This window comes from Mesoplodon bidens, assembly GCF_964165515.1.
Source record: "Mesoplodon bidens genome assembly, chromosome: 1".
Classification (NCBI taxonomy): domain Eukaryota; kingdom Metazoa; phylum Chordata; class Mammalia; order Artiodactyla; family Ziphiidae; genus Mesoplodon; species Mesoplodon bidens.
Window position 1 is genome coordinate 139,929,497 of NC_138176.1, and position 14,247 is coordinate 139,943,743.

The window sequence follows — 14,247 nt, forward strand, 5'->3', positions numbered from 1 at the left end:
GAAACTGTTTTAAGTGCCTCATACTTCAAACTCATTTAATACAACAACCGCATTTGGATAGGCATTGTTATGATCCCCAATTTATAAATAAGGAAACTGAGGCACAGGAATGAAATGACAATCGATAAGAGCTGGGGCTTGAACCAGGAGTCTGATTCCAAGCCTGAGCATTTCATCGTGTACCACCAATCCACCTCCCCGAGAAGGAAGGGGGGAAGACAGCTCTCAATGTTAAGAGACACACAGTCCAATTCGCTTTACAAACAACTGCTGAGCAAATCTGGGCAATAACCAAACAGTAATCTTAAAGGTAAAGCTGACAAGATGTCCAGGGTAACAGACCTCAGATTAGATGACGACATATTCTTCCTACTTCTGTCCTCGCCCAGGCCCACCTTCTGTTTTCCTCATAATTTACAATGAAAGTACAAGGTAGAAGTAGAGAGGAGTATGTACGTGTGTGTGTCTGGTGTGTTGGGGGTTGTGTGGAAAGGGAAATCAGACAAACACAACCGTTAAGAAGTAAGAAACTGACTCAGGTTAGAAGAGAAAAATGAATCAAATGGTCAGAGCAGATGTCAGATTAGAGCCAGGCAGAGTTCTCTGATAACAGGGGGTGTTGAACACAAGACCCAGCAAAATTTTCCTTCGCAAATTCTATGAGTAACATCCACAACCATTCCATTAAATGGAAGTGACGTAGACGTTAGCTTTCACCTGTGACCTCCTACACTTTCTTGAAACACCTCCTCAGAAACTAAATAAAAGCACTGGTAGCTGGAAAAGTGGGCGCCATCAAGGGATAGGCTGTGAGGACTGACTTGTAACAAGAGATTAACTGTCACAGGATCACCTCTCAGGAAGGGGGGATTCCCACTGGTACCTTTGGCCTCCACAAAACCCTCCGTTACAACTTCTTCAAGCTTTACTGCAAGGAATGAAAAACAAGGACGTGCCCCTAGAGGAATCTCCCATTCTTCTCTTGCTCACTGCCCTTCCTCTCCTTCACCCTGAAGGCCTCCCTTCTCTCCATCCAGCGCTTCTCCACCTCAGTCACGTGGGAGGGCTCCACTCAGCTCCCATCTCCCCCACCCCACCTCCGAGCCCACTGAGGCCTTGCCTCAATCCTCCCCATCATTCTCGCCTTCCTACACCAAGGCTGTCGGATGCAGCACCGCTGGAAGATCTCCGATAGCGGCATCACCGTCAATTCATGGTGTCCACTCTCAGCCAGATGCCAAGATGCTGCTGCTATCAGCACTTCACTCAGCCCAACATTCATCCTTCTCAGAACCCCAAGAGGCGACTCTCTGTGGCTTTCAGCACAGTACCCTGTCTCTGACCCAGAGAATGTAGAAAAAACAAATTTAACTCATATTTAGTAACTAGTCCCAGATCAATCCAAAAAATCACTATATTTAGTCTTTTTATCTCATTCTATTTGTCCAATCTTATTCTCACTAGGTCCTTTTAAAGGACTCAAGGCAAAAACGGCTGTTTTACTTAAGGAATCCATACAACCATATTTGTTTATACAATAAATAAAATCTACATTGGGGGAAAACGCTAAGCATAAAAGTACTCAGACAAAATTCCACTTGTAGAAGGGACTGGCCATTTCCGCTCTTGAGTCTCTACCCCACCATCTTCCTGTAACAGGACACCACAGGACAGTGGACAGTTTGAGTCAGGAAGGTGGTGTGGCTCCATGGAGAGGACACGGTCTGCACTCAGGGACAGAGCCCGGGCCCTCGTGTTGTCCCCACCTCTCTGGCCCTCAGCCTTGTCGTCTGCATTGTGACAAGACTGGACCAAGTGTCCTCTTGTGGTTTCTTTCAACTTTCAAGTTTCACGATTCTCTGCCATCCCTAAGACTACACATAAGTTCAAGTCAAAGTAAAATTAGGAGAAAAATAATATAACTTTACAACCAAGTACTATTTTTAATTGCCTACAAGGTTCTAAGGTGAGGGGAAAACAATCACACTCTTAGGATTATAATTTTGGTGGAGAGATGTTAAAGGGGCATTTTATCACTTTCTGGTACTACAGTTTCTTTCCTGGTATATTAAAGGGTAATTCAGAATATTTAACATATGTCATTGCTATTTCCAATCGAGAATATTTAGGATATTAAAACTATAACAAAGTTCAGTTCTTACTAAAAGTTTAATTTTAAAAGGTCTGCTGTGTAATTATGCGTTATTACCTCTACGAGTCATTTTTCTAGTAGGAAAAGAAAAGGATTGGAGGGAAGAAGGGGGTGGTTGAATTCTGCTTCCAACCAAGACAGAGTTAGAGAAACCAGATTCCCACCCCCGTGCACGTCAAACAACCAGAAAACTGAACAAAATACATGAGACAGTGGCTCTCACGCACTGGTCAGTGTGCAGAACAGGAGTGTGACCCCTGGGAAAAAGGGTAAGTCCCCAGTGACAGCAGCATACTGTGCAGGGGTGGCTCCCAGGCCACAGCACAGGAGGGGGACCCAGCCCCAGCCCAGTGGAACCCCAACTGACTGAGTTGGAAAGGACAGAGTTGGTGGAGTTCAAGGAGGCATATAATTGGTGGGGCAAAGTACCAGCAATGGGGGAGCTGCACAGAGAGACCTGGAGACCCGCAGAATGTCTCCCCAGCCGCTGGCTGAGGACTTGTCTGTGCACATGTGAGAGGAAACCACCTGAGTCTGGGAAAGAATCACTGCAGAAGAGTACGCAGAAATTCCCAGAGCTCACATGGGGCTGGGAATGGTTTCTATTTCCACCAGCCGCAGTGGAAAAAATCTCATAATACACAGGGCCTTGGATAGAATCCTCAGAAGGGTATTATTGTCTTACTAGTGGGGCTAAGTCATCCCTAGACTGAGGCTGCTCTGGACCAGTCCTTTCAAAGGATCAATCTGATTCCAAGTAACTTAACTATATACCAGAAAAAAATTTAAATCCAACATTATTTAAAGGAATACAACAAACCCCAGCAACCAACAACATAATACTCACAATACCCAGCATCCAACAAAAAAGGAAAAAAAACTACTAGGAATGCAAAGAAGCGGTAACATATTGCCCACAACCAAGATAAAAATTTTAACCAAGAGAAAGAGATATAGAAATGACAGATATGATGGAACCAGAAGACAATGCTATTAAAACACCTGTTATAAACACATTCTAGATGTTCAAGAAGGTAGAAGAAAATATTATCATGATTAGAGAAATGTATATAAAAAGACACAAATGGAATTTCTAGAGATGAAAAATATAGTATCTGAAATGAAAAATATACTGGGGCTAGGATTAGCAGAAGAAAAGATTAGTATTAGAAGATATAGTAATAAATATTAGCCAAAGGGAAAACAAAAAAATTGAACACAGTATCAGTAGCTTGCAGGACAATATCAAGCATCTAACATAGGTGTAACTGTAGTCCCAGAAGGAAGAGAGAGGGAGAACAGAAGAAATATTTGAAGAAATAACAGCTAAGAAATTTCCTGATTTAATATAAACTGTAAGTCCAAAGACCTAAAAAACTCAACAAACCTTAACCAGAATAAACATAAGGAAAATTATGCCAAGGCACGCCACAGTCAACTTGCTGAAAAGCAGTGAAAAGAGAATAAAAGCAGTCAGAAAACAAAACAAGACAGTATGCTCAAAGGAATAATGAATGACACCAGACTTATCATTAGAAACTCCACAAGACAGAAGACAATGGAGAACTATCATTAAAGTACTACAAGAATAAATGGTCCATCTAGAATCTTTTATCCAGAGAAGTACCTTCTAAATTGAAGGCAAAATAAAAGCTTAGAGATGGGCCTCCCTGGTGGCGCAGTGGTTGAGAGTCCGCCTGCCAATGCAGGGGATACGGGTTCGTGCCCCGGTCTGGGAGGATCCCATATGCCGCGGAGCGGCTGGGCCCGTGAGCCATGGCCGCTGGGCCTGCGCATCCGGAGCCTGTGCTCCGCAACGGGAGAGGCCACAGCAGTGAGAGGCCCGCATACCGCAAAAAGAAAAAAAAAAAAAAAAAAAAAAAAAAAAGCTTAGAGATTCATCACCAGAAAATCTGTACTATGAGAAATGCTGTAGGAATTTTTTTAGGCAGAAGGTAAATGATACCAGATAGAAATCTGGATCCACACAAAAGGAAGAGCACACAAGTGGAGTATATTTGGGTAAATGTAAAAGATATTTTTGCCTATTTAAAGCAAAAATGATATTAATATATACTATAATCTGAATGTGTCTGGCCCCCCCGCCCAATTCGTATGTTGAAACCCTGATCGCCAAGATGATGGTAATAGGAGGTGGGGTCCTCAGCTACAGAGAGCTCCCTCCTCCCTTCCACCATGTGAGCTTACGGCAGAAAGACACCTATCCTGCTGGCACTGTGATCATGGACTTTCCAGCCTCCTGAATTATGAGAAATAAATTTCCATTATTTATAAGCTACTGAGTCTCTCGTATTTTGTTACAGCAGCCTGAACAGACTAAAACAATAGACTGTGAGATGTATAATACATGTGTAAGTAAAATGTATGACACAGCAGCAAAAAGTATGGAAGGGCAAAATGAAAGTGCACTACTGTAAAGGCTCCTGCATTATACATGAAGTGGTATAATATTATCGGAAGATGGACTGTGAAAATTTAAAGATGTATACCGTAAAGCCTAGAGCAATCGCAAAAAAAAAAAAAAATGAAACAGAGACACAGCTAATAAGACAATAGTGGAAAAGAATGATTAAAATGGAATCTAAAAAAACCCTTCAATGCAAAAGAAGTCATGAAAAGAGGAAAAAAGGAACAAAAACAAATGGGACAAGGCTTCCCTGGTGGTGCAGTGGTTGGGAGTCCACCTGCCAATGCAGGGGACACGGGTTCGTGCCCCAGTCCGGGAAGATCTCACATGCCGCGGAGCGGCTAGGCCCGTGAGCCATGGCCGCTGAGACTGCGCGTCCGGAGCCTATGCTCCTCAACAGGAGAGGCCACAACAGTGAGAGGCCCGTGTACCGCAAAAAAAAAAAAAAAAAAAAAAAAGTGGGACAAAAAGAAATGAATAGTAGTTTAGGAGATGTAAACTTAACCATATCAATAAATACATTAAATGTAAATGGTTTAAGCATCTCAAGACATATATTGTCAGACCCAACTATGCATATGCTATATATAAGAAACCCACTTTAAATATAAAGGCACAAATAGGTTTTTAAAGAGGATGGAAGAAGATATATCATACAGACTTTAATTAAAAAAAAGAGCAGAAATGGCTGTATTTGTATCAAAGTAGACTTGAGAACAAGGAATATTATCAGAGATAAAGAAAAACATTTCATAATGCTAGAGGGTCAATTCTTCAAGAGGACATAATAATACTAAGTCTATCTAAACCTAATGCCTGAGCTTCAAAATACATGAAACAAGAAATGATACAAATGACAGAAGTAATTATAGTCAGAGAGTCCAACATTCCTCCCTCAGTAAATGATAGAACAATAGGCAGAAATCAATAAGGATACAGAAGACCTCAACAACACTATCAACCAACTTGACCTAACTGACATCTATAAAACATTTCACCAAACAGCAGCAAAATATTCATTCTTTTCAGGTACACATAAAACATTCATCACAGCAGACCATATTCTGGACCACAAATCAAGCCTCCCTGCATTTTAAGTGGACTGAAACTGTCCAGAGTATGTTCTCTGACCACAGCAGAATTAACCATAGAAAGATTACTTGGAAAGTCCTAATAGTTGGCAAATAACACAAGCAACACACTTTTAAATAACCAATGAGTCCAAAACCACCACAAGGGAAACTAGAAAATATTCTGAACTGAATGCAAATGAATACACAACACCTCGACACTTGTGGGATACAGCTAAAACCAAACAAAACAAAGGATTCAATAACAAACTCATCTTAGAGCATATTTTAGCTAAATTGAAATCTATTTGGTAATGATTAAATACGGGTGGTTGTTATTCATCATTACATAAAGGGGCTTAATTTGCTGATACTTACTGATACTCTCCTTAAACGGCAAAGATCTCTGTGGGCTGCTCCCAGGGATATGACGAAAGAAAATACGCACTCCCTTAACCTGTCAGAAAAAATGCGGGCCGGTACCCAAACTCCAAAAGGCGAAGCTAGAGGGATACGAGGGCCATGTAAGTGAGGGCACATGTTCTCTCCAGGGCAGGATGATCCTGTGTGACAGCGGAGGCATGTGGCTTGGGCCCAGAAGCCCGACGCTGCAGAGAGCAGTCGGGGGAGAGACATGGCTCCAAGCAGAGCCTGGCGGCACAAAAGGCAGAGAGCAGCGAGGCGGGGTCAGGCGGCAGGTTCAGCGAACTGCTCGTTCGACGTCAGCACGACACAGGCGTCTTTGTGGGAGAGGAAGCCTGGGACTGGACTACGAGGGCCTGGAGGAGCCGCAGACGCGACCTGGAGCCAGAACCTGAGTCTGTGTCCTGAACCTACTGCTGAGCAACGAGGCAGCCCTGCCCCAAGTTACCCGCTCCCCTGTGAAGGAGGACAAACCAGCCCGTCTCCCTCAGCTGCGGGGGGTGCAACCGTACCACCCACACGGTGGGTGAAGCACTACGTTCACATGGAGGCGACGGGTGCAGTGGCTTGGTGAGCTGAAGGTGCCCGAGTGGCCCCAGGATGAAGGAAGATGGAGGACACCCTACCGGTGTGAGTGTGGGTGAGAAGGGAGAGAATGTGGACGCGAGGCCACGGCAGCAGTACAGGCGAGGAGCACGGCCTCAACCCCAAGGCTGTGGTGGAAGCACCGAGAAAGAGGCAACAGAAGGGGCCTCGGTGACCAGCCGAGAAGGGGATGGAAAGCCAGGGAGGAGGAAAATGGAACCCAGTTCTAAAGCAGTGGATATGTGGGAAAATTTGACCCTCAAACAAGGAAGTTAGAAAATATTTTCGTGAGAAGGCGAGATGCTTCTAAACAAACTTTTGCCCATACAATAGGACACTGCCGACTTTGGAAGGAAAAAAATCTCATGAAACAAAACATTTAATCCTAAAAACTATGCATCTATTCTAAAAGCATCTGGCAAACAAATTCTATATACAATTACACAAATGCTGTTTAGTAAAACACTGCAACTGAATTTCACCATGTTACTTCTAACATCTATAAATTTTCATGCGTGTCCTGATTTTACTTGAAGGTTGCAAAAATTCACAAGTGAGGACATCACAGCAAACTACTAATGTGTTATTATAGATGCACCGGAACTCATCAGCAAGTGAACCTTTGGCTGAGCTAACAGAGCCAAAGCGAAGAAAAAGTGAAAAGATCAACACGGAGGTAAGAAAAAAGTATTATTTGTCACTGAGTTCTCTGCTTAAAAAAAAAAAGATTAAAAAGAAATCATCAATCAAGAAAGCCTAGTCACCTAAATCCACCAAACACACAAACATAACAGAAACCACCATTCTGCAATAAAGTGTAATTGTACATATGGGCCGTGGACAGTGAATGAACACAATGCCAACTTATACCTCAGAATTCGCTACCTACGGTGACCAGGCTGAAAAATACAGCTTTATGTCACTCCAGTAGAACTACCTATTCACCTACTTGGACTGGCTCACTACGTGACAAACAAGATGATCACTTTTCAAAATGATGACTAGAAACTATGTTTGAATAACGTCCACTGAAATTAGCTTATGTTTGAAATTCAAACGATTTTCAGATACGATATAGCACCCAAAATGAAACTGGCTTTGATCTAACTTATTCCAGTAAACTCAATGGGTGAAGCTTTGCTGTTTCGTGAGAAGGAAAAGATTTGTCAAGCTTACCTAAGAGACATTTAGAACAGTGTCTATTACATGCCCATTTACAAGTTACTTCTAAGCCAATCTCAAGAGCTATTAATAGGCTGTCACTAGAGCTTTTTGCTGACATACTACATTCTTGCCCAGAATCAGTTAGTGTAGAAAGGGTGCACATAGAGAGAAATTCTAACTAGCATCCTGGGAGTAGCTTATTCAACTTCCTTGCTGTAGTATGTAAAACAAACCTCAAAAGGGGAGGGAGAGAGAGGGAAACATCTGGATAGGCTCCAGAGAACTCACCCGTGCAAAGTCAAACGCATATCTGTAAATAAGTTTAAAGTTTGTAGAATCATTTAATAATGATCTTAAGTAATCCAAAGTATTTCTGAGTTTTTCTGTTGTATCACATCTAGAAAAACAGAATAAAGGCAAATTATAACCCGAGGTTTTTTTTTAACGTGGGGCAGTAATATAAAACACAATACCAAAAGACAATAAAAACCCTGGAGTTGGAACATGCCCACGATGAGCTATTTTCTTCCTACACTTTTTATTTTAAGAAATTTCAAATGTATAGAAAAGCTGAAGGTCTAGTAAATACACAACCATACACCCATCCCCTGGGTTCACCAGGAGCACTGTCACATTTGTGCTCGCTCTCTCACATACATGCACTGTTTTCTGTACCATTTGAAAGTAAGTTGCCAACATAATGCCACTTTACTCCTAAACACTTCAATGCCATCATCACTCTTAATATCCTAGAAATGTTCACTTTCTGAGCTAATATATGACCCATGCGCAAATTTCCCAATTTTCCCCCAGCTGTTTCTTTTCATCCGGGATCCAATCAAGGCTCATGCACTGCTTTCAGGTATCTATCTCCTTAGCATCTAGAAGGTGTCCTGCCTTTTTTCTGTCTTTCTTGACAATGTCATTTTTTAAAAGACCAGACTAGTTGTTTTGCAGAATCTCAGTCTGTCAGATAATTTCCCTATGATTATATTTAGATTAAGTACTCATGATAAGAACTCTCCACATGATGTCCTTCTCAGTATACCCTGTGAGGAGGCTCATAACGTCAGTCTGTCCCATTACTGGTGATATTAAGTTGATTCATTTGGTGAAGGTAGCATCCACCAGATTCTCCACTTAACGGTACTCTTCGCCCTTCTGAAATGGTGTGTAATCTGGGGGATGATACCTTGAGACTGACAATCCTGTTCCTCAACAACATTTCACCTGGTGAAACATTTTAGCATCTGTTGGAGAGCACTGCCTGAATCAGTTTTACATCTGAAGGTACAAAATGGTGATTTTTCTAATTCTATCATGCTTTTACACTTACAGGCTGGAATTGTTCTATAAAGAGTTCTACTCACCATCTTTCTTACTTCCTGGACTTAAGGATTTTTGCCTTTTACTCAGTGTTATAATCTGCTACTCTCTTCATTCTTTTTGATGCAAAAATTGTCCTTGTTTGGGCAGTGGCCCCTTCAAGCTGGCTCCAGTGTCCCTCTGACAAGTCCCCGTCAGTCTCTGAGCACGTCCTCACTTTCTGGCACACGATATTCTAGCTCACCTTGTACTCTCTCTACCCTAAATTTGAAATCAGCTATTTCTCCAGGGAGCCCCTAGTGATAACCATCTATTTTCACAGGTAAGAGACACACTGTTTAGTTTTCTTAAGTAGACTGATTGGTTATTTTTACAAACTAATTTTCTGTTCATAACATCTAGCCCTTAAAAATGAGAACAAAGAGTCATCATTTTCACTGACAATATTAAAGCTTTTCAATGCTGCGTGTGTACCCTTGCGTTTCTCTGTAGAGCTTTTACCTCCTACTAAGTATTGACAATACATATTACAAGTATTATCAATGTAAATATTTTACATACTTTATAAACTAAAATATGGTTCATAATAGAGCATACTAATGTATTTTTAGCAATAAATTTTGAAAGCTTTTTTTTTGTAGCTATCTACAAAAAACTCCCCAAGATCTATTGAGATAAAATATCTAAAAGTCAAAAGCTACAGTAAATATTTCATTTCTATGAGTCTACAACAGTTTAGAATCATTTAATAATGATTCTATAATGAAATAAAGCACAGTGCATGTGCTTTATTTCTTCCTGATGTTTTTGAAAACTAGAAAAGATTAAAATTAGACTATTTTAGAAGTCAGAAAACCCTTCTTTAAGGGACTGACATGTAAGCTGAGAGCTGAAAGATAGGTGGAAACTAGATGTTTTTGGAGGGGAGGGCTTTCCACATTAAAGGAACAGTATGTGCAAAGGCCCAGTGGCAGAAGGGAGCATGCCAAGTCCAAAGACTAAAAGAAAACCACTGTGACTAGATTGGGTAGAGTAAGAGGGTAAGTGGTCCAAGATGAAGCTGAAAGGGAGGTAGGGCCAGACCACAAAGGGTTTTTGTGGTCCATAGTGGGTTTTTTTGTTTGTTTTGGGAGGTTTTTTTGAATCCTAGAAACAATGGAAGCCACCTCCTATCATGGGAGAGACCGTGATCAGGCTTCCATCTTGAAAAGCCTACTCTGGATCTCTGTGGAGAAAGGTTAGGGAAGGAAAAAAAGAGACAATGATTGATAGCCTAGTTATAGAGATTTACTGCCAGAACCCAAATGAGGGTTGCTGGAGGCTAAAAGGATACACAAGAAAGCAGTAAGCAGAGCCTGCGAGGCAGGAATGGGAACAGGGCTTACCTTGCACTGAGCACCCTACTGTATGGTTCGACTTTCTTACCAGGTATATAAATAACGAATAATATTTTATTAGTAATAATATGGGGGAGGATCAAAAAGGAGGGAAACCAGCTAACCCCAAAACATCTAAGGCCAAGGTTCCCCTCTTCATTTGGAAAGAAGGTTAAGGATGAAAACCACAGGAAACTGGCCAGATTTGGGCCAGTGGTTTAGTTTAATTAGTCCTGCCCAGTGAAAGGAAGAAGAGCAGTTGTTTGTTTCAACAGATTCTAGAGCAGGCACCACTCATTTAGATGACCACTGCATAGCTAAAAGAAAATAAAGACGCTGCAAGGTGAATATGACGTTATGCAGCGTGCCTGGAAGCAAGGCCAGCCACACTGGCAAAGACGTCCCTACGTCTGAAAGACGCTCAGAGAGCTCATCTGGAGTGTCAAGCATAAAATGCCCTAAGTAAAATTTTCACTTCATGTATCTATTAAGGATGGGTTAGAGACGATACTGTCAATAAAGGGTTTAATCTGCTTTAAAAGGGGTCTTGTCCTGCGGAGACTGTGGACTAACCCCCATCAGGGAGACAGGCCGCTGAGTCACCCTGTCTGAACAGCAGGTTGCCATCTAGTGGCCACTCAACAAGGCCATCTGCAGAGGGGCTCAGTTCAAACAAAGGGCCTGTGAAGAAACAGGCTTGGCCTGAGACTTTTCAGAAAGCAGCCACATCATTCAATACATTTCCCCCTGCTTTTCTGTGTACCACATATAAGAAAACTTGTGGTAGTCATACAGTGACAGTGCCACACCGCTAAGGGGCATCTTTTCCCATGAGAAAATACGCATATACTGTGGAATGAAATCATTGCTTATTTGAACTTTGCTGCTGTAACACAGTCCGAAGCAACAGGAATCAGGATAATAATCCTCACAGGTTATAAAATCAAAGGTAGTTCTCTCCCATTACCCCGGGACAGCCTTTGCCCCTTCACTTGGTCAGCCCAAAGGTATTTTTCCAGCCCATCATCAGTTCTCTGCAAAGTTAGCTACAACTCTAACACACTTTTTTGGGGTTTGGTTTTGTTTAGCTTAAACACTCTATAAGCTTAATTCATCAGAGGTAACCTTAAACCACATGTTGGAACAAGGCAATAAATAAAACAGTCAATTAAAACAAGAGTTGGGAATTCCCTGGCAGTCCAGTGGTCAGGACTCGGCGCTTTCACTGACAAGTGCACGGGCTCAATCCCTGGTCGGAGAACTAAGATCCCACAAGCTGTGTGGCCAATAAATAAATACATAAATCAATCAATCAAGAGCTGTGCCTTCTCTGAGAACGACTGCAGGAACTTGGGGATAGATGTTGCCTACCAGCTGCTGTCACTGCTTCCGAGGGTCACAAAACATGGCACTGGAGAGGCCAAGCACACAACTCCAGATGGCATCCAGGAGACTGATTTCTGGGTGCCCTGGGGAAAGCCACATTTCATCACTTCAACGTTCCTGGTTTTAGGGACATTACCAGGGACACCCAGGAAGTGGCAGAACCGATTCAAAACTCTGGTTCCAAAACCCATGGGCTTCCTATTGCTACCATGCGCTCACTGTACAGTTACAATTTTTTTACAAGAGGTTTTGTTATATACACTTTAATTCCAGCTTGAGTCCGTAAAACTTCACTGGACAGGTTTAATAAAGCCAAAAATGAGAAAAAAAGAAAAAATCCAAATAGAAGACAAAATAGATCATTCAAAAGATGGACTAGGGCTTCCCTGGTGGCGCAGTGGTTGAGAGTCCGCCTGCCGATGCAGGGGACACGGGTTCGTGCCCCGGTCCGGGAGGATCCCACATGCCGCGGAGCGGCTGGGCCCGTGAGCCATGGCCGCTGGGCCTGTGCGTCCGGAGCCTGTGCTCCGCAGGGGGAGAGGCCACAGCGGTGAGAGGCCCGCGTACAAAAAAAAATAATAATAAAAAGATGGACTACTTTCCATCTTTAGAGGACATAAAGGATTAGCCTCTGAGTTTTCTTATTTATTGGGTGCAAATACCTTATAAATACAAGTAGCATAAAGAGAAATGACCTTATTACTTTTGGATATTTTGCCTGAACACTGCTTCCAAGCTCCTGCCCCAAATGGACTTTGTCTTGTTCATGGCTCTTGTTTCCCCAGGATCTAGAATTCTGTGCTTGGCACACCACTGCCACTCAAATATTTGCTGAACAAATGACGAATCTAGGGAGGTAGGAGCGAAAGGGGGAGGAAGTTCTTAAACCTTGAAATTGTACTATTTTTGAACTACAAAGAACCTTAAAGGTTATTGTGAGTAATCATCTTCACCTCACTGATGAGGAAACTAATCTCAGAGTTTCATCTCACAAAAGAAAGCAGATTCCTCAATTCCTTAACAGTGGATCAGGTTTGTTACTATACTGTAAATTGCTAGGGCCAAGTGGCAGCATTCTATGGGAATCCACCTGCCACTACCCGTGTCACACAAAGTGGCAAACAGAGTTCCCCACGAAGAGCTTGTGGAGCGCCCCCCAGCCCATGAACATACACGTAGGCCTCTTCCAGGGAACTGCTTATTTCAATTCCCAGGTGACGCAATCCTCAGAACATGGGCAAGGCCTGGCACACGGGGTAATATTCTTTTGTAAAGGCAAATGTAAAAACGAATCTAGAACTGTCCAAAAATGGATACTACACCGTCTTAAGACACACGAAACTGTGCCTGAAGAAATGCTGATGGTGCCTTCTCTAAAGCCATGAATAAAATCTTGATTTGGCTGTGCATTCATCATTACAAGGATACTTAAAAAGGAGCAGCCATCACGGGCTCTATCCGGAAAGCAACAAAGGGAGGCAGCACGGAAAACAATGCAGGAGTTAGTAGGCTGAAAATTGTAAGGAGGTGTTTCCCTACATGACATACAATTTTAGGAGATTCCAGAGACTTAACCCTAAAATTCTAGAGCATGCTGAGAGGAAAGCGCATCTGTAAAAGGGTGATTTGGCTTTTACCTAAAACGCACTTGTCATCAGACAATAGTTGTCAGAGGAAGAATGTAACTGAAGAATCAGAAGTCTTAGGTTTTCCTCCCATCCTACCACTTTCTTTCACAAATCACATACCCCTTCTAAGCCTCAGTTTCCCCATCTGTAAAATGTGCAGGGTAAAGCCTGATCTGCCTAGGTAGCCGTGAGGCTCAAATGAAAGAACAGTGAACAGGCCTCATAAAACTACTAAAGCACAATGAAAATGAAGCACTGTTACCAATGACAAAGGGACAGTGATATTGAAAGTTGACAAATTACGAATTATTTAAATAAAACCATAAAACCATTTCAATTCCAATTTTAATCCAGTAAAAACTTAAGTCTATTATTCCTAGTTAAAGGAAAAAGAGAAGCCATTCAAGTACTTTAGATCAGTTACTATATTAAGAATTAGCACTTCCTCTTCAAATATCATTCGAAATGTTTCATCATCCACCTCAAGTGTATCTTTCAATGAGTAACAGAGAATGACAATTTGTTTTCTTGAGTGAAACTCTTAGCAAGCACACGCAGGTAAACACACACGCACAGACACACATGCATGTAAGCACGAAGTGAACACATAAAACCACTGATTTTTTTCCCTCAATTCTGGCCCAGGTAATATAAACAGAATCTTTATTATTATTATTTTTTTAATCACTAGAGTAATGAAGTTCTAACT

General features: G+C 42.0%; 1 protein-coding gene across 6 annotated transcripts in view; it reads right to left on the reverse strand.

Moving 5' to 3' along the window:
* DCUN1D4 (defective in cullin neddylation 1 domain containing 4) overlaps positions 1 to 14,247 on the reverse strand; it is a gene marked incomplete at its 5' end in the record, with an annotated part of 69,857 nt that overhangs the window by 9,862 nt on the left and 45,748 nt on the right. For all 6 annotated transcript variants that reach the window (XM_081229735.1, XM_081229734.1, XM_081229731.1 and 3 more), the window contains one exon: positions 8,111 to 8,219. In XM_081229735.1, the coding sequence (XP_081085861.1) occupies positions 8,111 to 8,219 (109 nt within the window). The remainder of the gene's footprint in view (positions 1 to 8,110; positions 8,220 to 14,247) is intronic.